The following is a 27,924-nucleotide window of genomic DNA, read 5'->3' on the forward strand; positions in this document are numbered from 1 at the left end:
CCAATCTTCCATCCGTGGACTCACTTTACACCGCACACTGTCGGAGCAGTGCTGCCAGGATAATCAAGGACACGATCCACCCAGCCAACACACTTTTCGTCCCTGTTCCCTCCAGGAGAAGGTTCAGGAGCTTGAAGACTTGTACAGCCATATTTGGGAACAGCTTCTTTCCAACTGTGATAAGACTGCTGAACGGATCCTGACCGGGATCTGGGCCGTACCCTCCAAATATCCGGACCTGCCTCTCGGTTTTTTTTGCGCTACCTTACTTCCCATTTTTCTATTTTCTATTTATGATTTATAATTTAAATTTTTAATATTTACTAATTTTAATTATTTTTAATATTTAATATTTGTAATCCAGGGAGTGTGAAGCGCAGAATCAAATATTGCTGTGATGATTGTATGTTCTAGTACCAATTATTCGGTGACAATAAAGTATAAAGTAAAGTATGTGTCTGTTACACAATTTTTGTCAACTTTATTTTGGTGAAATACTTTGGGTATATAGCCATGCTAAAGGTGTTACACATTTGCTTGAAGTGGATCACTGCTTTTGAGTGGGCTGTTTTTCCTGTGTGGATTCTTAGCTGTATCAGATTAAGTTGCTCCTCCAGATGGCGAGAAGCTCTTACAGTGCCAAAATAAGTTGGCAATGGCTCCTGTATTTAGCTGCTCAAACAATGTGGGTCTGCATTAATTATCTGCTGAAAAAAATTGCAATAAATATCATGTCAGGATTATGCACGCTATCATTTTACTCATCATGCTATAGACTATTATTTCCAAATCCTAGAACAAGTCTTTCTACTCTTCATTTCCTGGATAAGAGAAGCTTTGATTGATGGAAAAATTATTAAGTCCATTGGATTTAAACAGTGCTCTCACCGGCTTTGAAATACAACTGGTGCTGTTCATAGTTAACAGCACGGACATATAATAAGACTGTCATGTCACAGACTAACTAAATTAGGGTATTAACTAATTAGGATGACATACAACTAAATTAACCTTATTACCGATTACTTACTTCAGAGTGGCTTCTTCATTATACTATTGATACATATGCAGGCAATCTCTCATTATGAATGTCTGACTCTCGATATCTTTGCTGAAGCATGAAGGTAGGCTAGCCAATAATATAAGAGGATAGTTTTTCAGATATATAAAGAGTGAAAGAGATGAAAGAGGATATTAGACTGCTGGATTGGGGACAAAGAAACAGCAGACAAACTTGCTAAGTATTTTGTGTCAGATTTAACTCTGACAGAAATTCAGGAGTGCCAAGGGGAAGAAGCGAGTGTCATTATTGATATTTCTAAAGAGAAGGTGCTTGGGAAGCTGAAAGGTCAGAAGGCAGATAAGTCACCTTGACCAGGTGGACCACGCACCAGGGTTCTGAAAGAGGTAGCTGAAGAGACTATGAAGGCATTATTTATCATCTGTCAAGAATCATTAGATTCTGGTATTATTCCAGAGGACTGGAAAATTGCAAATGTCACTCCACTCTTTAAGGAGGGAGGGAGACAGAAGAAAGAAAATTGTAGGCTAGTTAGCCTGACCAGTGGTTGGGAAGATGAATAATGAAGCCCATTATTAAGCATGAGGCGTCAGAGTACTTGGAGGCACATGATCAAATAGGCCAAAGCCAGCTTGCTTTTCTCACGGGGAAATTTTGCCTGTTAAATCTGTTGAAATTCTTTGAGGAAATAACAGGTAGGATAGACCATCAGTGGATTTTCTTGAATTGGATTTTCAGAAGACCTTTAGCATGAAGCTGCTAAACAAGATGGATCCCATGGTATTAAAGGAAAGATACATGGAGGCACTCTGTTGATCGAGGTTGACCACGGATGTTGCATCCTAGCTGTTTGTGTGATATGCAAGCCATTGCACAAGTGAGGGCAGCACAATATGGAGAGCAGGCTGTTATCAATGCAGCTGGCTCCCCCTCCCTGTGCAACAAATGAATCCAAAGGAGCGACTGTCAGACAATGAGCAACACATCCAAAATGCTGCAGGAACTCAGCAGGCCAGGCAGCATCTATGGAAAAAATGTTCAGTTGATGATTTGGGCCGGGACCCTTTGACAGGACTCAATACACTGACACAGTTTGGTACCAGTGGCATCACAGGAGTTGCCACTCAATGTAGGATCATCTTAGGGACTCCAGTTCCAATTTTTCCTCAGGGTTTACTCCTGTAGCATTTGGCGGTGCTGGGCCTATATTCACTGAAGTTTAGAAGAATGGGTGGGGTGGGGGGGGGAATCTCAATGAATATTGAAACAGCTAGGTAGAGTGGACGTGGAGAGGACGATTCTTATAGTGGGGGAGTCTAGGGCTAGAGGACAAAGCCTTAGAATGCAAGGATGTCCCTTTGGAACAGAGATAGTTATAGAAAAGTACAGCACAAGACAGGCCATTTGGCCCATTTAATCCATGCCAAACCACTTAAACTGCTTATTCCATTGACCTGCGTATGACGATAGCCCACCACACCCCTGCTATCCATGTACCTATCCAAACTTCTCGTAAACATTGAAATCGAGCTTGCATGCACCACTTGCGCTGGGAGCTCAAATGAAGAAGATTCCCCTCATGAACCCCTTGAACTTATCACCTTTCACCCTTTGTGCTTTAGTTCTAGTCCCACTCAACCTCAGTGGATAAAACCTACTTGCATTTACCCTATCTATACCCTTTATAATTTTATATACCTCTTGTCAAATCTCCCTCAATCTTCTACACTCCAAGGAATAAAGTTTTAACCTATTCAATCTTTCCTTATAACCCAGGTCTTCCAGTCCTGGCAACATCCTTGTAATTTTTCTCTCTACTCTTTCAGCCTGATTTACATCTTTCCTGTGGGTAGATGAACAAAACTGCACACAACACTTAAAATTAGGCCCCACCAACATCTCATACAAGTTCAACATAACATCCCATCTCAAAATCGTAAATATTTTGATTTATGAAGACTAAAAGTTTTATTACAACCCAATCTACCTGTGACTCCACTTCCAGTGAGTTATGGACCTGTATTCTCAGTTCCCTTTGTTCTACCACACTCCTCAGTGCCCTACAATTCACTGTGTAAGACCTACCTTAGTTTAATGGACACCACATTATGAGCACCAAATTGCAGCTCACTAAATTGAAGAGGGGTTTGACTGTTCACAGTCTCCTCAGCTCAGGGACAATTAGGAATAGATAACTTTAATTGTAGCACTTGAAAAGGATCTGGATAAATCTGAAAGAGGAAAATTTTACTGAGCAGTGGAGAGAACAGAAAAAATGGAGCTGGGTGGATGGCTTTTGCAAAGAGACTGTAGGAAGTCACCTTGCTGGATGCCTTCCTCCTGTCTTGTAACTCTTCTATGATTCTGCACCAACAATAGCCAGCATTGTCAGTGATGCCTACGTCACATTGATGAATATTTTAAAAAAGGCTGCCACTTTGCTGACTTAGAATAAATCTTGTTGCCCAAAGTACACATCCCTTTGTAAAGTAGAACTGCAGGATACCACTATCTGCAACCCCTTGACTTAGTCCTGTCTCAGTTTCTGATCATCATTGAGCAATGTGACCATCCTGATTTACCTAAAGAGCCTGTATCACAATAAGCATTTTAACATGTATAGACATTTTTAAAAAATCTATGTAAAACATAATAATTGTTACTGTAAGAATTTTACTGAACTTCTCTTGTGCACTTATAACTACTGCAACCACGTATTCAAAGAACATTTATTATAAAAAATGTATAAATGATACAGCTTAAGGTATGTCTGCTTACTGGCAGCCACAAAATAAGAAAGACCAAGCACCCAGTTACCAAAAAGAAAGACCAAGACCACTGCACAGAGAAAGAGAAAGAAAAAAACACAATCATGCAAACACTAGAAGCAAGTGTCTGCATTCTGAACCAGATTGAGTGCTTAGATTATTCCCCAATGCAGCCAGAGTAGGCCCAGGTCTCGGTCTCAGCACCACAGCAACCAGAGCAGTTCGCCGCTGAGAGGTGAATGAACATCACACGAGAGCGAGCGCAATCAGCCCGACCTTCACCTCCGGTCCCAGCACTCGGGCATTCAAGTTGATCTGCACCAGTGTTTAAGTTGTCCAAGCACCAGGTAGTGCTTTGCTCCAGGACCTGGACCCCGGCATAGCGATACACTTGGGCCACTTCCATCTCCGTCTCTCCAAATCGGCTCGGCATTTGGAATGATCCAGCCTCTCACCAGGGTTAGGTGGATGGGCATCAAAACTCTTCCACGTCAACTCTGTTCCAAATCATCCACTCCAACTCCAATTCCGACAGTGATACCAACTCCGTCTGCGGCCCCATCTTGAACATGTTGCACTTTGGTTTTGCAATGCACCCTCATGGCCCATCCTTCAAATCAGCTTCACCTCCTCTTGCTTCTTCATTGTTTGTGATAATTTACCATAATTTTCTTAAGAAAAGGTGTTATTAGTAATGTTTTTAGTTGAACACCTTGCCTTTCCACCTACCATTAAGCTGTTGCACACCTTCAGTAGCGCCATCTTAAACCAAAAGTTCTGGTAACTGTAATTTTTGCTGATTCAGTGGTAACCATGAGCTACCAACCTCTGTGGGTGGTGAGAATATTTTTTCTGTTTTAAAAAATGTGCTTATTTAGTCGGGATGGGATGAGGAACAAGAGTTAATCAACAATTATCTGAAGTACAGCTTTCTCCATTAATTTATTGGTAGCATCCAATTGATTATTTCTGTATCATATAGAATCAGGCATAGTGGTGGAGAGCCATGTAACTACAGGAAGTAGAGGCTCCATAAACATTCCCTTCCCTTCAATCAGAGTACCAGTGATTCCCAACCATTTTTATGCCATGGAGCAATAACATTAAGTAAGACATCAGTGGAGCCCAGGCTGTAGGCCGTAATGCTTCCAAGTGCTTTAATGAGAAATTAAACCACCTATGCAGCAAAGTTGAGAATAGGTGTGCATGTATAATCTTCCTCCGGTAAGTTTCAAGGTGAAGCAGAATTAAATTCAATTTGCATACCTAATTAACAAATATAGTTGTAGTTCTTAGAGGCCAGTTATCACAACCCCAGGGTATCACTGCAGGAACCTTACATCACCTGGCTGATTCACCTGCTGCTTATTGAGCTTCAAATCAACTTAAGGCCATATGTGTGGGCATTTCTTCACTCTTGTATGTTCTTCACCTCCAGTCTTATTTTCAATTCTTCTTCAGTAGTTTGTGCCAGCTGCTCCAAGATCTGAATGGCATTCAGACTTGGGCTGGCAGATAGTAGGTTAACTTGTATGCTACAAAAAGTCAGCTAGTACCACCTTTATTGAGAGTAAGCCCTGCTCTCTGCTTTCAACGTTGAACAGTAGAAGCTGTGTTTAATCCTTGATGATGTCCCAGTGTAATTAATGACTAGAGGTTGGACTGTACCACCACCTCAGCAAAAAAATTTAAATTTTATTTAGAAACATAGCACAGAACAGACCTTTCTGGCCCAAAAAGCCATGCCACCCAGCAACCCATCTACCCATCTATTTAATCCTAGCCTAATCACAGGACAATTTACAATGACTAATTAACCTATGAACTGGTGCGTCTTCGAACCGTGGGAGCACCCAGAGGAAACCAACATGATAACGGAAATGAGCATACAAACTCCTGACAGATGGCAGCAGAATTGAACTACGATTTCAGGAAAGCCGGAAGCTGTAATAGCATCATGTTATCCACTGTGCTACCATGGCGCCATAATACAATATAGTGGCAAATGTAGTGCAGAAGCATGATAATCTCCAAGGTGTTGCTCACACTTGACCCCTCAGAGCCTTTCTGGTTATTGGCAAAGCTTAAAGAGGATTGTGATGGAACATTGCACAGTTGAAACATAGTTTAATCTGATTTGGCTTTACTTTTGGCTATATATATGGCAGGCTTTTATTTTGTTTTGTTGCCAACAGTATGACATGTTAAGTGCTGACTCCTAGTGAAACACTAGAGGACTGATTCTTACCGATGCGCACTGTGGAGCTTCATCTATCACTGTGCACATGGGGGAATCAGGACATACTGCCAATAACTTTGGGCCTGTTTGCACATGCAAAGTCGTCCCTTTTTTAGACTTTTTACAATTTAATTTTTAACATTTTCAGCATTCTTGATGAAGGACATATGTTAGTTTTTTTTCCCCCAAGTGTGTACAGTTTAGTAGTCTGACATTATTCTGGCTTCAAACATGTTTGTCTAACTTTTCAACCTTTCACAAACTTGACATCATCCAAAAATCTGCTCTTCATTTTTAAACATAACCAGGTCTCACACACTCATCACCAGTGCTTACTGATCTACATTGTTTCTGCTATACCTGTGCTTCAACTGCAAAAGGCACAATTTTATATTTAAATTCCTAGCTCCTCTATCTCTAGGCTGTCCCATTACGGTGTATTTCTACCAATCCTAATTCCTTCTGCCATGATAGATGGCTGTTGCTTAAGTTACCAAGGCTCCAAGCTCCACATTTCCAACTTTCCTTTTTTAGATACACTGTTACGTATATTAATTTGGCCAAGTTTCTTCTCTGCCATTCTGAACTTCTTCCGTGTTAACTTCTGGCTGAGAAACTCTGTAGCAACTGTGTGTATTTCCTAGCATCCGTCCTCCTGTTTTGGCATGCTGCCAATGTTCTGTCTATCACATTGGGATGATATTCTTCCACCTTGGTAGGTTATATAAACAGTGATTAATGTTAAGTAGGAAAGGAATCAAAAGTACTCATCATTTGGGCTATGCTTTGGACCCCTCTGTAAGCTGTAAATTAACTGACCTGTGAACCATTTGCTATCCTGGAAAAAAAATCAGAGAAAGTAAAGTTTTGCTGATCTGGACTACTACTTATGAATAATACAGGGTGAGGAAGTCCATGCAGTTGATGCCACATATTTTTAGTTAACTATAGTCACTCCCTTCTGCAGATCTTATCTGCCCTGTTTTTTGTACCCTGTTCAATGTACCAGGACTCACTGATACCCGCTTGTACTCCTCCCCTTCCCCCACCTTTTCACTGTGGCTTTTGTCCCCTTCTTTCCAGTCCTGACAAAGGGCCTTGACCCAAAATGTCAACTGTTTCTTTCCCTCCATAGGTGCTGTCTGACCTGCTGAGTTCCTCCAGCACTTGGTGTGCATTGCTTAAGATTTCTAGCATCTGAGGAACATCCTGTGACTCCAACATAAAATCCGTTTCACTGTGTTCGAGTCCTGTCAATCTTCACCCAAGTTACTTGTCCAGGGGTGTCTACAGTTGCACAGTTTCCTCCCTATTGGTGTTGGTTACTCGTTGGTTTAATAAGTATTCCTTCTTATGCCCATGCTTGCCTGCGCTGTTCACCAGTGAAGCCACAGCTTCAAGATGCTGCTTGGTCACCAGCACTGGCCAAAGTCTGGGTTTGTGTGCTTCCCATGAGGTCCTTTCTTAATAGTTTTTATATGCCAATTTGTAAAGTGTGGGCTTATGCATTCATCCTTCAGAATTGGACTTGGTATTATTGTCACAACAATTAAGGTATAGTGAAAAGTTTGTCTTGCAGACTGTTCAAACTGACCAAATCATTACACGGTGCATTGATTTGTAATTGAAGATTGCATCCCTGATGTCAAGGTATGTAAGGTAGGGTGGGCAATTGGCTGGAGGTAGTGGTGGCTGTGAAGGAGGGAGTGGCATATAGGTGTGAGGGAACAGAGGAAGGAAGGACTGGCAAGAGTGGAGAGGAAGCGCTGTTTGTTGGCACCATGGGTGATGGAGGACACAAACACACACACTCACATTGCCATCATCCTGTACCCAATTTTAATACAAGTACAGAATCTCCGATTTTAAAACTTTATAATCTTCCATTTTAATGCTTTTTGTTTATTTTTATTCCTTTTTATCTCTTTGTTTACCTCAATCATCATTCAACCCTCAATGCCTCCCAGCTCTAATTCTGTTCCCCTCTCCTATCTGATACTCACTGCCTTTCATCTTTCACCCCTCTTCACTCTACCAGTTACTGAAGATTCATTCTTGCAATTCCTCTTCTGGCCATTTTGCCCCTCAATCCTCAGATGTGATGCAAGGGTTTGCCCTGAAACATCAATAATTCCTTTCCTCACAAGGATGGTGCTAAACCCACAAAGTTCCTCCAGCTGTTTATTTGTGGCATTGAGGGATTAGTAGACTGGTTCATATCCTGTACATTTCAAATGACTAGGATCTTATTAGCAAAGCAGTCATGGGCTTTACAATAATGCCAAATGATTTGACTTATTAATGAGCATTTGGAGCATAGCATAAGACAGTGGTCCCCAACCACCAGGCTGCGGACCTGTACCGGGCCGCAAAGCATGTGCTACTGGGCCGCGAGGAAACAATATGATTTGGCGATATGAAACGATATGAGTCAGCTGCACCTTTCCTCATTCCCTGTCACGCACTGTTGAACTTGAACACACGCGAGGTCATTACGCATTTGTCATCTACGTCAGTGCGGGAAGAAAATCAACTCCTCGAGCTTGCAAATGACGGTGGGCTGAAAAGTATGTTTGACATAACATCTCTGCTGGTATTCTGGATCAAAATCAAGGCTAAATATCCTGAGATAGCCACGAAAGCACTAAAAACGTTGCTTCCATTTCCAACATATCTCTGCGGTGGGGTTTTCTGCATTGAATGCAAAGAAAACTAAATTGCGGAATAGACTGGACATAAGGAACCCCCTTCAAGTATCGCTGTCTCTCATCACCCCTCGATGGGACCGTCTTGTTGCAGGGAAACAAGCCCAGGGCTCCCACTGATTCAGCGATATTGGTGTGTTGCAATGATTTTATATAGGTGTCCCCCACTTTTTGAACGTTTGCTTTATGAAACCTCACTGTTATGAAGGACCTACATTAGTTCCCTGTTTTCGCTAACAGCAGGTGTTTTCACTGTTACGAAAAAAGGCAGCGTGCAATAAAAGACAGTGCGTGTCCCAAGCAGCCACTCCTCCCCCAGATTCGGAACGGCATTCTGGCCAGCATTGCTTAAACACGTGCCTGTGAGCATCTGTTTGCAAGATGAGTTCTAAGGTATTGGAAAAGCCTGAAAGAGCTCGTAAGGGTGTTACACTTAACGTAAAACTAGACATAATTAAGCGTTTCGATGGTGGTGAACGAAGTAAGGACAACATGAGTTTGGCTTGTGGAAGTTGATGAAGATGATGTTGAAGAGGTTTTGGCATCCCATGACCAAGAACTGATAGATGAAGAGCTGATGCAATTGGAAGAGGAAAGGATAACAATCGAAACTGAATGCAGTAGCGAACGGACCGAAAGTGAAGTCATCCAGGAACTGAACGTGAAGCAACTGCGTGAGATTTTTGTTGCAATGATGAAGTATGACTTTAATTTTGAAAGGGTACGTCAGGTTAGGGCATATTTGCAGGATGGTTTGAGTGCTTACAAAGAACTGTATGATAGAAAAATGCGCGAGGCTAAGCAGTCAGCAAGCCTTCCACATCAGCCACAGCAGACGACGAACATAGACCTTCGGCATCGAGGCTGGCGGTCATAGAAGATGATGACCTGCCTGCTCTCATGGAAACAGACGACAAGATGACACCTCAGTGTCCCACCACCCCTACCCCCGGGCCGCGGACAGATACCGATTCACGGAGAATGCAGCGGTAGCTGGGAGGCACCCAGCACATCTTTAAGAAAAAAAGCCAAAATAAACAAGCTAATTAATTAGGTGCCGGATGGCACCTAATTAATTAGCTTGTTTGTTTCAGCTTTTTACTTAAAGATGTGCTGAGTGCGTCCCTGCCACCACTGTACCCCTACATTCTCCACGGATCGGTATCAGTTCACTGCCCGGAGGGCGGGGGCCACTGCACCACCCCAACCTCCGACGACTCAGCCTAACACACCATCATCAGTGTGCTCGGCACTGTCCCAATTCCAGTAAGTGATACTACACTGCACATACATTTTTACTTTATATAGGCTGTGTATTTTTACGTGTTACTTGGTATGATTTGGCAGCTTCATAGCTTAAAGGTTACTGGAGAGTGTTTTCGCTGACGGCGCTTTTGTGAGATTTTCGCTACGGAGAACAGTGCGGCAATGATTGTAGAAAAGTATTTCTACTTTATATAGGCTGTGTATTTATCATATCATTCCTGCTTTTACTATATGTTACTGTTATTATAGGTTTTATGTGTTATTTGGCATGATTTGCTAGGTCATTTCTGGGTCTGCGAACACTCACAAATTTTTCCCATATAAATAAATGGTAATTGCTTCTTCGCTTTACGACATTCTGGCTTACGAACTGTTTCATAGGAACGCTCTACCTTCGGATGGTGGGGGACCCCTATATGTTCATACGAGGAAAATATACGCTGTGTGTTTAATATACAAACGTTACTTAAAATATTATGATGCTATTGACTTATAAGTGACTTATAATTGACTTATCACTGACTAATCACTATATTCATGTGAGGAAAATATGCGCTGTGTGTTTAATATTAAATTTGTCAGATAAACCTTTTTAGAAACAAAATTGAGTGTATTAGCCACTTATAAGTGACTTATGGTTGACTTATCACCAATATTCCGGTCGTGATAAACAACCTCCCCCCAGGGTTGCCAAATGTCCTGTATTAGCCGGGACATCCTGTATATTGGGCTAAATTGGTTTGTCCCATGTGGGACCGCCCTTGTCCCGTATTTCCCCCGCTAAGGTAGAGCGTTCCTATGAAACCTTTTGTGCAAAAATGGCGTAAAGTGAGGAAGCAATTACCATTAACTTATATGGGAAACACCTTTGAGTTTTCCCAGACCCAAAAAATAACCTAGCAAATTATACCAAATAACACATCAAACCTAAAATAACAGTAGCAGATAGTAAAAGCAGGAATGATATGATAAATACACAGCCTATATAAAGTAGAAATAATGTATATACAATGTAGTTTCACTGAACAGAATTGCCAAAACCAATTTGTAGAAAAGATCAGCACGTACACGCATGTGCACACGGATGCCTGCGCAAGGCTTCATGGTCATGGTAGTCTTTCTTGGGGTAAACACAGTGATAAAGTTGGCAACCCTACCGTGCCCCACCCCCCCTCCCGTCGGCTAGTCCATAAGAATATTGTCAATATTAAACCGGTCCGCGGTGCAAAAAAGTTTGGGGATCCCTGGCATAAGGTGCGCAAAATCACAATTGAATTTTGCATTTTATCAAGGGAGGATCATGGTTTGCAGTTATTGTTGAGAAGCAGTGAAAAGCATGTAAATTCAATTTGTCATTTACATCGCCTGATGCTGTGTAATTATTAAAGATAAATTATTGTAATTTAACCTTGAAAATTTTTGAATAGTTACATGTTTTCAGATGCCAGTGTTTCCTCAAGAGTAAATTATTATTTTTTGTGCCAATTTCTACAATTGCTTTTGAAAATGACACCAATTTGTTGCTGTTTACTTTGGCTGTTAGATAAATGGAGTCACATATTCAGTCTTATTTGGAGTCACAGTTGCTGATTCTTTAGTAAGTTAATTTAACGCAACAGCAATTTGCTGAATAGATACTGCATATTAAATACAAGTTGACCTTCACTAATCTGGCACCATTGGGACCTGAGGAGTGCCGGATTAGTGAAAATGCTGAATTACAGAAGGATCACATTAAGCATAATCAGTGCCAGATTATTGAAGGGACCGGATTACAGGTAGTTGGATTAGTGAAGGTCGACCTGTACTGATATTGGTTACTGATGTTAGTATCACAGGTTTTAGTTGGAAGACTGAAGTGGTTGGGACTATATGAGAGAGAGCATGAAGGGGGCAATGCAGTCAGTTTGTATTTTCACAGACTTTGAGCTGCAAGATTGAAAAGTTTGCATGCTTGTGTTCTTTGAAAATGCAGTGTACTAACATGGTACTTTTCTGAGGGTTTTTAACATAAACCTGTAAAATTTGTTTCTTTTCCCTGTTGAGTGTTTCCAACATTAATCATAAGACTTCCAATTTGCTGCTGTCTTAGCTTCTTAGTTTCTTTCTGGTATTACTTCAGTTTTGAAAGTAAACCCACAACTGTTTCATTATTTGCAGACGTGTATCGAACACTAAATCCAAACCGTAGCCACACAGGCCATAACTGATCTATAACTTTTTAAAATTTTCTTTCAGTGAAGAGAAAGCTCCTCTAAGGGATGCAAAAGGTAATTTGATTATATTACTAATATTTTAACTTTGTGTACTGGAACGTACTCTGTTTGCTGGGGCCTTGTAAGGCTGCAGCAGGTTGAGACCTTGCATAATATGTCACTGTACAAATCGGAAGCAGTATTTTTCATGAAAACTATTCTTCTGTCACACGCTTGAAAAAAAGATCACAGCAATCTCATAATTGGTATGAATCCTTGTCTTGCAGAGTGTCTTTTGAATACATGGAATCTATTATTTTTGTGTTATCTTTCTTAAACTTCATGATAGCATGTGAAGAAATATAATCTGTGATAGTTGAAATTGGCACCTTGGACGACCAATGTAAAATTGTACCTTGCTGCATGGCTTGCGGTTCATTTAAATTAGGGGTTCCCAACCTGGAGGCCATGGACCCCTCAGTTAATGATAGAGGTCCATGTATAACAAAAAGTTGGGAAGCCGTGACCTAAATCCTGGCCCACATTTGATGCTGAGCAATGAAAACTAAGCTGTAGCTAATTTGGTTTGTTGTTTCACTTACCATTGTTGACGTATTTTCTGGGGAAGTGATTCAGGTACACCCAAATAAGTTAGCTTCGATGTTCCCAACATTTAACTGAAGAAAACTGAGGCTAATTTAAGACTGGATGGTAAATTAGTAGTTTGACAGCACTATGCTTGTGGAATGGTCTCAATGTGGAGAGAGAGAGAGAACTGTGAATCATATCACTGGTATGCATTCGGATTCTGGCTCCATGTCCATGGATGTTGTTAGCTAAAGGCAGCGTGGGAAAGTCATGTATTGAAGTGGTAAGGTCAGTTAATGTTGTTTGACAGTTATCAAGCACAGTGATGAGTCATCACTCGAGGACAGAACAACTCGTGATGTGAGGGAGCATGGAAGCAAGAATCAGAAATAAAGACACGTTCAGAGCGTGAAGCATCAAGTCATGATATATGCACTATCTAATTAAGTGCCAAGATAGGTTGCAAATACACATCAGTGTATGAGGACCAAAAGTAAATAATTAGTTTTTCTGGAAGGGGTTTGTAAAATCAGACATTGGTCAAATGAACGAGAATCAAACCAGACAAGTCCTATTTCAAGAAGCTGAACAACAAAAGAAAGTCATGGTGACAAGTGTATTAGCTGTTCCAAAGGCTGCAGAGAGGTCAAAGGGAATGAAAGAGATAATGCAGTACTGCAGACATTTGATTATGATAATTTGAGTGCTTTGGAAAAGAAGGGGAGGTTGAAGAAGGATAGGACTGAGGTTCCATAAGGGGAACAGGAAATGAAGACAATAGACAAAACAAGCTTGTGCATACTGAGCAGTAGGAAGGCATAAGCTGAGGTTTAGAGCTTGCAAAGTTGTTTCATTTCGGGAGTGCAATACAAGCAGTTGTGCATATATCGAAGCATTGTTGCTTATTACAAAGAAGCCTACAAACTCTGAGCTTCCAAGTTTGCCTGTGACAGTGGAGAATACTTTCCTAGTTTAGGGTGATGGTTGGTAATGAAGAAGATAGGAAGCATTACAGACCGGGAATAGTAATGCCTTTACAGGCAGTAAGGAAGCAAGTGCAGACTTAAGGGATTGCAGGTACAGATTCTGGAGACTGGAAAGAAAGGAGGTGGATGTTTAGATTTAATTCAAGTAAGGTGCTAGTTAAAGAGAATATTAAGGGAGCTGAGAGGGCTGAAATAATGATATATGGTTAAAAAAGCAATTTAGATGACTGAGGAGACAGATCAAGATGTGTTCTGTGGCTATATTAACTTTGGTGGAAGATTTCAAGAAGGAACAAGATTTACCATTATAGTAGATTTCAATCAGAGTCAGTTCCAGTAATAATCAATCATCATTGTAAAGTCATGGTGAACAATGACTTTGTTTGAGAGTGAGCAAACATTTTGAAAGGTCCACTGGCAAATTTCAAGGTGACTGAGGTGGGTGGTGAGACTAGGACTGACAAAGATTAGTGAAGTTTTTTGAAGATCAGAAGGAGTTTAGTATGGAATCATTTGAACTGCTGCTTACAGGAGGTAGGATTATATTAGATATATTTCAAAAATAATTGCACAGAGCAATCAGCATTACTTACAAACTGTGATGTTTGTCCTAGCTAGCAGGGAGAGCATGCAATTTGCTTCCGATGGTTCATAGCCTCATTTGCAGGTATGTGTCAGAGGACCATACGTAGCCAGTCATTGCATGTTCTGCTAACTGCTTTTGCTGTATCACCTACCAATGTTGCTTTCTGTTCATTACACAGAAGAAAATCCAGATGCTGTTGAACACTCAGAGTCAGGTCAGTGGTGTTCGTTTCTCACACTCTTTCCATCTTCAGATGAATACTATCTCTTCCTACTCATTCCACATAGAGGTAAACACTCGACTACAAATTCTAGTACACCAAATAAGACGTGTGAGATGGTCATCCCAGTGAGTTGCTAAGGACGTTGGCCTTGCTGTGAATTTCCAAAGCAACTGAGATCTTAGCATCATGTGGCCATAAAGTTGCCATTAACAATGCTGACCATGCTGGCTTTCTCTGCGTGATGCTTCGTGCACTCCTCTAGATACTTATTAAAAGTTGTGAGAATAGCTGTCTCTACCACTCTCTCAAAGAGTACATTCCAAAATGCAAACAGCTCCGGATAAAAAGAAATCCTTCGACAGGTCCTCTCTAAACTTCTTATCCTCAAGCCATTCCCCTCTGGCTTTAGACATATCTGCTATAGGATAAGGTTGCCTGCTATCTCTCTATGCTGCTCATAATTGTAAATGATATGTTGGGGGAGGAGAGATCTGGTAGATGTCAGCTGATTCGGGCTGGGGTTTAGACCAATGGACATTGTAAGTGGTCGGGAGGATATGAGGAAAGGGATGTGTTCAAGAAGCTTTTGGGGACTGTATCTTAATCCGTATGTTATGTGCGTTCAAATATAACACCTTCAATCCTGTATTCATCACTTTTTTCAATTTGTCCCCCTGTTACACTGCAACTCATCCCATTGTCTGCAATTTTCCCTATCATCTGCCCGTTCTTCCTGACAGTCTCATTACATACTGTCTCTGCTTGTATACCAACTTCCCATCCTCAGCCCTATCACTCTGTTTCCCATCCCCCTGCCAAATTAGTTTAAACCCGCCCCAACAGTTCCAGCAAACCTGCCCACAAGGCTTTTGGTCCCCCTCAGAATCAGATGTAACTCATCTGATCATGCATTCCCCAGAAGAGATCCTGAAACCGTGCCCCCTGCCACACATTTATCTGTCAAATGTGCCTATTCTTACCCTCACTGATGTGTGGCACAGACAGCAATCCAGAGATTACTACCCTGGAGGTCCTGCTTTTCAGCTTTCTACCCAACTCCCTATATTCTCTCTTCAGGATCTCCTCCCTTTTCCAACCTAAGTCATTGGTGCCAATACGTACAAAGACCTCTGGCTGCTCACCCTCTCCCTTTAGAACAGCAGTCCACAACCACCAGGCCATAGACCAGTACCGGGCCGCAAAGCATGTGCTGCCGGGCCATGAGGAAACGGTATGAGTCAGCTGCACCTTTCCTCATTCCCTGTCACGCACTGTTGAACTTGAACATAGGGTTGCCAACTGTCCCGTATTTGCCGGGACATACCGTATATTGGGCTAAATTGATTTGTCCCATGAGGGATTGCCCTTGTCCCGTATTTCCCCCGCTAAGGTAGAGTGTTCCTATGAAACCTTTCGTGCTGAAATGGCGTGAAGCGAAGAAGCAATTACCATTAATTTATATGGGGAAAATTTTTGAGCGTTCCCAGACCCAAAAAATAACCTACCAAATAATACATAAAACTGAAAATAACACTAACATATAGTAAAAGCAGGAATGATATGATAAATACACAGTCTATATAAAGTAGAAATAATGTATGTACAGTAGAGTCGGGAAGATAAAGGCAAAACCGATTTGTGGGGGAAAAATCGGCATGTACGCTCATGCGCCCATCACATGCGCAATCACGCATGCATACACAGGTGCCCGCCCAAGGCTTCATGGTCATAGTAGTCTTCCCTGGAGTAAAGTGTCCCGGGATTTGACTACTACTTTTGTCCCTTATTTGGGAGTGAGAATGTTGGCAACCCTAACTGTAAAAGACATGTTGAGGTGAGTTCAACCCTACTTGAAAACCCCCCACCCAACTCCGGTCGGCCGGTCCGCAAGAATATTGTCAATACTAAACTGGTCCGCGGTGCAAAAAAGGTTGGAGACCCCTGCTTTAGACCACCTGGACCCAATCTGAGACATCCCTGACCCTGGCAGCTGCAAAGAAAACATACCATCCAGGTGTCTCTTATCGCATCCAAAAAATCCCATGTGTACTCTAACTATGGAATCCCCACTCACTGCTGCAGTCCTCTTTCCTCCAATTTCCTTCTGAGCCATAACGCCAGAGACCTGGTTCCTACAGTTACCTCTGGTAGGTGTTCCTCACCCCCAACAGTATCTGAAATGATATAGTTATTGAGGGGAACGGCCACAGGGCTGGCTGCCCATTTCCGTTCCCTCCCCTATCAGTTACCCGGGTACCTGCTTCCTGCCTCCTGTGACTGCCTCCCTGTAGCTCCTATCTATCACCTCCTCAGTTTCTCATCTGAGTTGAAGGTCATCAAGCTGCAGCTCCAGTTCCTTAACACATTCTCTGAGGAGCTACAGCTCCGTGCACCTGGTGCAGATATGGTTATCCGGGAGGAATAATCTTCCTATTTATGGCTATTCCCAAAGAACTTTCTTACTATAGCAACAGCAGAGCTCTATTGGATTTCCTGGTTGATATTAAGAGAGATCTCCTACTTATCTATGTAATTAAACTATGCAATTAAATCCTCCTAACAATTGGCCTTTTATATTGGTTGACATAAGCACTCCCTGCTGCTTTTATTCAAATAGCATTTCATTCAGCATTTTGTGTCCTTGAGCAGAAAAGAAGTTTAATCGCTTCCCTATTTTCCATTCACAGGATCTGATGATGATAGTAGTACAGGATCTGAAAAGACAGACTCTGGTAAGTTGAAACATTTTCATTGTTTCACGTGCTTATCAACGTTCAGGGTATTGAACATTCTGGTACGCAAAATAAAATGTTTTTATGATATAATAAGTGATTAATGTTTCATGACACGAATCAGATAAAAGTGCATATTAAGTCGAACCATTTGCTTTGTTCTATACAGTAGTTATACTTATCAACATTCAGGTTATTGGGCAGTGATAGTTCACATATAAAGCAGGATGCATTTATTTCAGTATAAAGATCTGATTAGATAACATTAAAATAGACTAGTCTTTAACATTTGTTTTATGATACTAACAGAACTTCAATAGACTTTAGCATAACAACCAACTGTTTCTAAGTATGACTGGAATTATTTAACTATGTTAGCTTTATCCAAGCAATAAAAGATTTACGTAATTATAAAATGTTGCCAGGTTTCAACTTGAAGACATGCTCCTTTTGACTTTAATGTTACAGTTTATAATAATACATTTTTTTTTCAAATTCACTGAAAATCTCAATAAATTTGAATGAAAATATGAAGATTCAGACACTTCTGAAGCAGATTCAGGTAACTATTTATGCATTGTTCAATAATTTGATGTATTACTTTTATGGATAAAAATATTTTTAAAACTACTAATATTTAATTATGCTTGAATGTATTGCTCTTTATTCTAATCCATCTCTCTTTGATTTACTGAATATTCTATGTATTGATTGTTAATGCTAAAATAGCACAATGAAGTATCTAATTACTGAATGATGACATAATTAGTGACTGCTTTAATAAAGGGACAATAATAAAGGGTGCTTCAAAAGTACGGATTCCTTTTGAGTGTCGTTACCATTGAAACAGGGATTCTGGCAGCTGGTTTGTACACAGCAAACTCCTCCACGACCACCTGGATTAACCTCTGGATCTTTACGTCACTCTTCTTTGTTGTACAATAACTATCTGCAGCTATGGTATCAGCCTTTCAAGGTTGTACGTGTTACACAAGGCATCTTCAGCCCTCTTTGGAGCTGTGACGCAGTGTGGTACAAGTGTACATTTTTCATTTTTTTATGTTAGCCACTCTGCTGTGCTGGGTTAGTTTCAGTAACTGGTATATTGCGGATTTTACATGAAAACACAAAATAAATTGTTGTTGTTCAGTTGTAGATTAGTGGGAGCTGCCAGAGAAACTTTCGAGAACTGCAATAAGCTCAGGGAAGCAACACACATCAAAGTTGCTGGTGAATGCAGCATCTGCAGGAAGAGGTGCAGTCGACGTTTCAGGCCGAGACCCTTCGTCAGGACTAACTGAAGGAAGAGCTAGTAAGAGATTTGAAAGTGGGAGGGGGAGGGGGAGATCCAAAATGATAGGAGGGGGAGGGATGGAGCCAAGAGCTGGACAGTTGACTGGCAAAAGAGATATGAGATCATGGGACAGGAGGCCCAGGGAAAAGGAAAAGGGGGGGGGGGAAGAACCCAGGGGATGGGCAAGGGGTATAGTCCGAGGGAGAAAAAGGAGAGAGGGAGAAAGAATGTGTGTATATAAATAAATAACGGATGGGGTACGAGTGGGAGGTGGGGCATTAGCGGAAGTTAGAGAAATCTGTCAATATTCATGCCATCAGGTTGGAGACTACCCAGATGGAATATAAGGTGTTGTTCCTCCAACCTGAGTGTGGCTTCATCTTTACAGTAGAGGAGGCCGTAGATAGACATATCAGAATGGGAATGGGATGTGGAACTAAAACGTGTGGCCACTGGGAGATTCTGCTTTCTCTGGCGGACAGAGCATCGGTGTTCAGCAAAACAATCTCCCAGTCTGCGTCGGGTCTCACCAATATATAGAAGACCACATTGGGAGCACCGGACGCAGTATATCACCCCAGCCGACTCACAGGTGAAGTATCGCTTCACCTGGAAGGACTGTCTGGGGCCCTGAATGGTGGTAAGGGAGGAAGTGTAAGGGCATGTGTAGCAGTTGTTCCACTTACAAGGATAAGTGCCAGGAGGGAGATCAGTGGGGAGGGATGGTGGGGACGAATGGACAAGGGAGTCGCGTAGGGAGCGATCCCTGTGGAAAGCAGAGGCGGGGGGAAGGAAAGATGTGCTTAGTGGTGGGATCCTGTTGGAGGTGGCGAAAGTTACGGAGAATAATATGTTGGACCTGGAGGCTGGTAGGGTGGTAGGTGAGGACCAGGGGAACCCTATTCCTAGTGGGGTGGCGGGAGCATGGAGTGAGAGCAGATGTGCGTGAAATGGGGGAGATGCGTTTGAGAGAAGAGTTAATGGTGGAGGAAGGGAAGCCCCTTTCTTTAAAAAAGGAGGACATCTCCTTCGTCCTGGAATGAAAAGCTTCATCCTGAGAGCAGATGCAGCGGAGACGGAGAAATTGCGAGAAGGGGATGGCATTTTTGCGAGAGACAGGGTGAGAAGAGGAATAGTCCAGATAGCTGTGAGAATCAGTAGACTTATAGTAGACATCAGTAGATAAGCTGTCTCCAGAGATAGAGACAGAAAGATCTAGAAAGGTGAGGGAGGTGTCGGAAATGGACCAGGTAAACTTGAGGGCAGGGTGAAAGTTGGAGGGAAAGTTAATGAAGTCAACGAGCTCAGCACGCGTACAGGAAGCAGCGCCAATGCAGTCGTCGATGTAGAGAAGGAAAAGTGGGGGACAGATACCAGAATAGGTTTGGAACATAGATTGTTCCACAAAGCCAACAAAAAGGCAGGCATAGCTAGGACCCATACGGGTGCCCATAGCTACACCTTTAGTTTGGAGGAAGTGGGAGGAGCCAAAGGAGAAATTAGTAAGAGTAAGGACTAATTCCGCTAGACGGAGCAGAGTGGTGGTAGAGGGGAACTGATTAGGTCTGGAATCCAAAGAGAAGCGGAGAGCTATGAGACCTTCCTGGTGGGGGATGGAAGTATATAGGGACTGGACATCCATGGTGAAAATAAAGCGGTGGGGGATCAGGATGAGGCTTTTCATTCCAGGACAAGGGAGATGTCCTCCTTTTTTAAAGAAAGAGGTTTCCCTTCTTCCACCATCAACTCTGCTCTCAAACGCATCTCCCCCATTTCACGCACATCTGCTCTCACTCCATCCTCCTGCCACCCCACTAGGAATAGGGTTCCCCTGGTCCTCACCTACCACCCCACCAGCCTCCGGGTCCAACATATTCTCTGTAACGTCCGCCACCTCCAACGGGATCCCACCACTAAGCACATCTTTCCCTCCCCCCCACCCGCTTTCCGCAGGGTTCGCTCCCTACGCGACTCCCTTGTCCATTCGTCCCCCCCATCCCTCCCCACTGATCTCCCTCCTGGCACTTATCCTTGTAAGCGGAACAAGTGCTACACATGCCCTTACACTTCCTCCCTTACCACCATTCAGGGCCCCAGACAGTCCTTCCAGGTGAGGCGACACTTCACCTGTGAGTCGGCTGGGGTGATATACTGCATCCGGTGCTCCCAATGTGGCCTTCTATATATCGGCGAGACCCGACGCAGACTGGGAGATCGTTTTGCTGAACACCTACACTCTGCCTGCCAGAGAAAGCAGGATCTCCCAGTGGCCACACATTTTAATTCCACATCCCATTCTCATTCTGATATGTCTATCCACGGCCTCCTCTACTGTAAAGATGAAGGCACACTCAGGTTGGAGGAACAACACCTTATATTCCGTCTGGGTAGCCTCCAACCTGATGGCATGAACATTGACTTCTCTAACTTCCGCTAATGCCCCACCTCCCCCTCGTACCCCATCGGTTATTTATTTATGTACACACATTCTTTCTCTCTCTCTCCTTTTTCTTCCTCTGTCCCTCTGACTATACACCTTGCCCATCCTCTGGGTTTCCCCCCCTCCCCGCTTTTCCTTCTCCCTGGGCCTCCTGTCCCATGATCCTCTCATATCCCTTTTGCCAATCACCTGTCCAGCTCTTGGCTCCATCCCTCCCCCTCCTGTCTTCTCCTATCATTTTGGATCTCCCCTCCCCCTCTCACTTTCAAATCTCTTACTAGCTCTTCCTTCAGTTAGTCCTGACGAAGGGTCTCGGCCCGAAACGTCAACCGTACCTCTTCCTAGAGATGCTGCCTGGCCTGCTGTGTTCACCAGCAACTTTGATGTGTGTTGCTTGAATTTCCAGCATCTGCGGAATTCCTCATGTTTGTGTTTTTAAGCTGTGTGAATGTTAATAAATACAAGGGATTCTGCAAATGCTGGAAATCCAGACCAAAGCACACAAAATGATGGAGGTACTAAGCAGATCAGGCAGCAACTACGTTCACCTCCCAGCTTTTCACATCAGACCTGCTACCCACACTACTCCCCCTTCTATTCATCTTCCCCCTCATCCAGATTCACCTATCATCTGCCAGCTCATCTCGTTCCCTGTCCCCAGTCTTTTATTCTGACTTCTGCCCTCTTTCTCTCCAGTACTGTTGAAGGGTCTAAGTCTGAAACACTACCCGTTTTTTCCTCTCCATAGGTGCTGCCTGACCTGCTGAGTTCCTCCAGCATTTTGTGTGTGTTGCTCTGATTGTTGAGTCCCGGAGACATCTGGTGATCTTCCAATGAATTATAATAGCAAATGGAGATTACCAACACACACAATTCAATCTCCAGGTTAATATTGAGATTGTAATCACTTTCTAAGTAATTAGCTACTCTTTGCGTTACTATTGCTGTTTGAAAAACAAATGTATATACAAAGTAGATTACAAACAGAAGACTTGGTGTAAGGAACATAAACATTAAAGACGGAATTAACTATGGCTCATGAAACAATATTGCATTAAGTGAACTTGTTAGAAGCTGAAATCCAGGAGAATAAAATATCTACTGGAGTTAGTTGCTGACATATTTTAATGAATATATTACTAAAATTAGCCTTTCTGATAATGTTTTTACACAGATCAAGGCACGGAAGTCCCTCACTTGTTAAAAGCAGATCCAGGTAATTATATGTTTTGCTGACTGGAATTTAATGGTAGTTTATAAGAAATAAAATTATCTGTAAACACACGTTGCATTAAACCACAACATTCCATGTTTTAGTAAATATTTGCAGCATTTGAAGATTCTTTTCCGTTCCCATCTGCACTCACCCCATCATTCCACCACCTCAACAGTGAGAGTTCCTCTTATCCTTACATACCACCCTATGAGCATCCACATCCTAAATATCATTCCCCACAACTGCTGCCATCTCCAAAGGGAGCTTACGACCAAACATATTGTTACTTCCCTCTGCCCCCACTCTGCTTTCTACAGGGATCACTCCCACCGCAATTCCCTTGTTCATTCGTCCCTGCCCTCTAATTTCCTTCCAGGCACTTGTCTGGGCCAAAGTGCTACACCTCCTCCTCCATCTCCATTCAGTGCCCCAAACAGTTGAGGCAGCACTTCACCTGTGAATCTGCTGGGGTCATCTGTATTGTCCAGTGCTCCCGATGCCGCCTCCTCTGAGATCCGTCTTAAATTGGGGGCGCGCTTCGTCAAGCTCCTTTGCTCCACCCGCCAAAAGCGGGATTACCGGTGGCCAAACAGTTTTATTCCAATTTGCATTCCCGTTCTGACATTTTGTGTCATGATGAGGCCACCCTCAGGGTGAAGGAACAACACCTTGTATTCTGTTTGGGTACCTTTCAACCTGACGGCGTGAATATTGGTTTCTCCTTCCAGTTAAAAAAATCTTTCCCTCCTCCTCTGCTCTTCTACTCCCCTTTCTGGCCTCTTATCTCTTCTCATCTGCCCATCATCTCCACCTGGGTCCCCTCCTCCTTCCTTTTCTCATATAGTCCACTCTCCTCTCCTATCAGATTCCCAACCCTTTATCTTTCCCACCCACCTGGCTTCATTTATCACCTTCTAGCTTTCCTCCTCAGCCCCTCCACCTTTTTATTGTGACATCTTCCCCCTTCCTTTCCAGTCTTGAAGAAGGTTCTTGCCCTGAAACGTCGACTGCTTATTCATTTCTATAGATGCTGCTTGACCTGCTGAGTTTATCCAGTATTTTGTGTGTGTTGCTTCTTTTCCATTTACCTACATTTAAAATGTTTACAACAATTACTTAACAGCCAGAACAAAAGCTGCAAATAGAATCAAAGTTTCAAGTCAGAGACCATTGATCAAAAGGAAACAAAAGACGTTCGTAAAGCTACAGGAAGGGCGGAGGTTGCTGTCTCTTCTGGTAGCTGAAACCAGGGTGACATGGAGATAAACTGTAAACCATGTTATCTGACCAATGAGTGAAAACACAGACAAAAGAATGTAGTTGTGAAATGCGGAGCAGGAGGATGTGCCCGACAGGACAGGCTAAGTATGTCCTATATTCCTGCAGAGTGATTTTAAAAAAAAAAGGTTGGAAAGAATCAAGCTGGGCTTGTATTACAGATGGATAGCTGATGATAGCTGACGTGAGAAATTAAGTAACTTGAAGCTGCAGAATTCAATATTGAATCCAAAAGGCAGCAATGTGTCCTGACAGATATGAGTGTGGTCCTTGTGCTTTCTTTGTGTCTTGCTGTGGCATTCAGGAGGGCACAGGCAAATCAGCCACAGTGGGATTGAAAACGCAAACAACAGGAATTCTGCAGATGCTGGAAATTCAAGTAACACACATCAAAGTTGCTGGTGAACGCAGCAGGCCAGGCAGCATCTGTAGGAAGAGGTACAGTCGATGTTTCGGGCCGAAACCCTTCATCAGGACTAACTGAAAGAAGAGTTAGTAAGAGATTTGAAAGTGTGAGGGGGAGGGGGAGATCCAAAATGATAGGAGAAGACAGGAGGGGGAGGGATGGAGCCAAGAGCTGGGCAGGTGATTGGCAAAGGGGATATGACAGGATCATGGGACAGGAGGTCCGGGGAGAAAGACAAGGGGGGGGAGAACCAGAGGATGGGCAAAGGTTATAGTCAGAGGGACAGAGGGAGAAAAAGGAGAGTGAGAGAAAGAATGTGTGTATAAAAATAAATAACGGATGGGGTACGAGGGGGAGGTGGGGCATTAGTGGTAGTTAGAGAAGCCGATGTTCATGCCATCAGGTTGGAGGCTACCCAGACAGTGGGATTGAGATGAGGATAGGAAGCTCTGGGTTATCCATGTCGATTTAACACAGATGTCCTACAAGGAAATGACCCAGTGTGCATTTCATTTCATCAACGAAGAGAAGACCACATCGTGAACGCCAAATGCAGGACCCAAGATTGGAAGAAGTAGGGTTGACTTATTGTTCAACTGGGAAGACCATTTGGGGTTTCTGGATAGAGGGTATGGAAGAGGTGAAAGGACAAGTATCATGAACAAAGTGGATGAGCTTAGAGTGTGGATCAGTACTTGGAGCTATGATGTTGTGGCCATTACAGAGACTTGGATGGCTCAGGGGCAGGAATAGCTACTTACAGTGCCAGGCTTTAGGTGTTTCAGAAAGGACAGGGAGGCAGGCAAAAGAGATGGGGGTGTGGCATTGGTAATCAGAGATAGTATCATGGCTGCAGAAAAGGAGGAAGTCATGGAGGGATTGTCTACTGAGTCTCTGTGGATGGAAGTTAGAAACAGGAAGGGGTCAATAACTCTACTGGGTGTTTTCTATAGACCACCCAGTAGTAACAGGGATATCAAGGAGCAGATAGGGAGACAAATTCTGGAACGATGCAATAATAACAGGGTCGTTGTGATGGGAGGTTTTAATTTCCCCAGTATTGATTGGCATCTCCTTAGAGCAAGGGGTTTAGATTGAGTGGAGTTTGTTATGTGGGTTTAGGAAGGTTTTCTGACACAATATGTAGATAAGCCTACAAGAAGAGAGGCTGTACTTGATCTGGCATTGGGAAATGAACCTGGTCAGCTGTCAGATCTCTCAGTGGGAGAGCATTTTGGAGATAGATATCACAATTCTATCTCTTTTATGATAGCATTGGAGAGGGATAGGAGCAGACGAGTTAGAAAAGCATTTAATTGGAGTAAGGCGAAATATGAAGCTATCAGGCAGGAACTTGGAGCAACATGTCCACAGCAGATGCCATTGCATTGACTCTTCACTCAATCCTGCAACATCTGGACAGCAAAGTTGCATACATCAGGATGTTATTTATTGACTGCAGCTCAGCATTCAATAGCATCATCCCTTCAAAACTAATCAATAAGCTCCAAGACCTTGACCTCACTACCTCCTTGTGCAATTGGATCCTTGATTTCCTCACTTGTAAACAGATCCCAGTCAGTTTTGGTTGGCAACAACATCTCCATCAGCACAAGTTCACCACAAGGCTGTGTGCTTAGCCCCCTGCTCTACTCACTTTACGAGTGTGTGGCAAAGCACAATTTCATTACCATATTCAAGTTTGCTGATAACACCACTGTTGGGGGCTGAATCAAAGGTGGTGATGAATCAGCATACAAGAAGGAGGCTGAAAATTTGGCTGAGGGATGTCATAATAACAACCTCTCGCTCAATATCCGCAAGACCAAGGAACTGATTGTAGACTTCAGGAGAGGAAAACCAGAGGTCCATGAGCCAGTCCTCATCAGAGGTGGAGAGGGTTAGCGATTTTAAATTCCTGGGTGTTATTATTTCAGAGGACCTGTCCTTCACCCAGCATGTAAATGCAATTGTTTAGAAAGTACAGCAGTGCCTCTGCTTCCTTAGGAGTTTGTAGAGATTCAGCATGACATCTAAAACTTTGAAAAAAATTCTATGGATGTGCAGTGGAGCATTTATTGACTGGACTGCATCATGGCCTGGTATGGAATCACCAATGTTCTTGAATGGAAAATCCTACAAGTTAGTGGATTCACTCAATCCTGCAACATCTGGACAGCAAAGTTGCATATATCAGGATGTTATTTATCGACTACAGCTCAGCATTCAATAGCATCATCCCCTCAAATCTAATCAGTAAGCTCCACCAGTATATCACAGGTAAAGCCCTCTCAACCATTGAGCACATCTACATGAAATGCTGCTGCAGGAAAGTAGTATTGATCATCAGAGATCCTCATCACCCAGGCCATGTTCTTTTCTCCTGCTGTCATCAGGTAGAAGGTACAAGAGCCTCAGGACTTATACCATAAGGTTCAAGATCAGTTACTACCCCTCACCCATCAAGCTCTTGAACAAAAATGTGTAACTAGACTCACTAACCCATCCATTGAGATGTTACTAAAACCAATGATCTCACTTTAAGGACTCTTTATCTCATGTTCTCATTATTTATTGCTATTTATTTATATTTGCATTTGCACAGTTTGTCTTCTGCACTCTGGTTGGTCTCTCATTGATCCTGTAATAGTTACTATTCTATAGGTTTGAATAGTATGCCCACAGGAAACTGACATATATGGACTTAGATAATAAAATTTGCTTTGAACTTTGATTATGCATTTTTGTTTGTTTACATAATTCATTATGGGTTACACGTAAAAGTACGTGAATGGCATTCACGTCATTATGCCACCATGTCATATGTGAGTGCCTTATGAAAGATAAAGTAAGAAGACAAGTATGCTGGTTCCTGTGTTTTTCTTTTGATTCATTTCTGGAGTTACAAAGCATAAGAGTGTGAGGAGGGTCTTTAAAATAACCCGAGACAACTACCTAATTGTTGAAGTGCCGATGTTTTTTTTTCTTTGGAGGAGGAGAGAGATGGTCAAGCTAAAAAAAGGCGGAGAAGGTGTGAAATTCATGAGTTCATAAACTGAATAGCAGGTGATGATAAATCAATTTTTTAAAAAGGCTGAAATGGCTGGCTACGTTGGAAAGATAGACTCATTCAGTTGCACAACAGATAACAGGATGATGTACACTGAATGAATTGAGCAGTATTTTTAAACAAATGAAAAAAAATGAGAAAAGAGTGCCAGTGTTACTGAGTACAGTCTGTGGAAAAGCATAGTTTGCTTAGCAGTTTAACTGCTGCAACAAAACCAGCTGAAATGAACTTTGTTGATATCATGAACATATTGCAGGAACACTTAAAACCAAAACCATTCTTGATTGCAGGATGCTTTAGGTTTCATAAGCAGCATCAAAGAGAAAGGGATTCCATTTAGGTTTACGTGGTTGAATTGAAGAAGCTGTCCAAGCATTGTTAGTTCAGTGATGGACTTAATGTTGCACTGAGGGATCATTTAGTTAGTGGAATGTTCTAAGAAAGCATTCAAAATGGCTCATAACTAAAGTACAACTCACATTTAAAAGAGCAGTTGAAATCACTTCATTAATGGAAACAGTCAGAAATGCAATTGAGTTGCAGTATGGAATGAAAGTGAGCATCAGCAATATTGTAACACCTAAACAGAAACCTGCCTGACTGAACATATTGCGTTATTGTCGTGTCAGGGCTCTATATACCAGACTAATGCAGGTTTAAAGGCAAAAATTGCAGAAAATGCAGCAAAGGAGGTCACACGCGAAGAGCACATCAGGCTGCCAAATGGACTAAACATGGAAGATAAAAAGATAAAAAGTCAATTTCCATTTTCAAAAAGAGCACTAATGTGCATGCTGTTGATAAAAAGTCTGATTATGATAAGAATGACACAGGACTGTGTAGCCTTGAGATTTATTTGTGAAAACTGTCAAGTGATCATCAATATGGCTTACATTGGAAGTGAACAGCAA

The 27,924-nt window shown here is 42.4% G+C and overlaps 1 protein-coding gene across 2 annotated transcripts in view; it reads left to right on the plus strand.

The window, feature by feature from the left end:
* LOC140196362 (NACHT, LRR and PYD domains-containing protein 1a) overlaps positions 1 to 27,924 on the plus strand; it is a 75,774-nt gene that overhangs the window by 8,674 nt on the left and 39,176 nt on the right. For both annotated transcript variants that reach the window (XM_072255432.1, XM_072255433.1), the window contains exons 2-6: positions 12,238 to 12,269; positions 14,533 to 14,568; positions 17,265 to 17,309; positions 17,845 to 17,871; positions 22,218 to 22,259. In XM_072255432.1, the coding sequence (XP_072111533.1) occupies positions 12,238 to 12,269; positions 14,533 to 14,568; positions 17,265 to 17,309; positions 17,845 to 17,871; positions 22,218 to 22,259 (182 nt within the window). The remainder of the gene's footprint in view (positions 1 to 12,237; positions 12,270 to 14,532; positions 14,569 to 17,264; positions 17,310 to 17,844; positions 17,872 to 22,217; positions 22,260 to 27,924) is intronic.

This window comes from Mobula birostris, chromosome 4 (assembly GCF_030028105.1).
Source record: "Mobula birostris isolate sMobBir1 chromosome 4, sMobBir1.hap1, whole genome shotgun sequence".
Classification (NCBI taxonomy): domain Eukaryota; kingdom Metazoa; phylum Chordata; class Chondrichthyes; order Myliobatiformes; family Myliobatidae; genus Mobula; species Mobula birostris.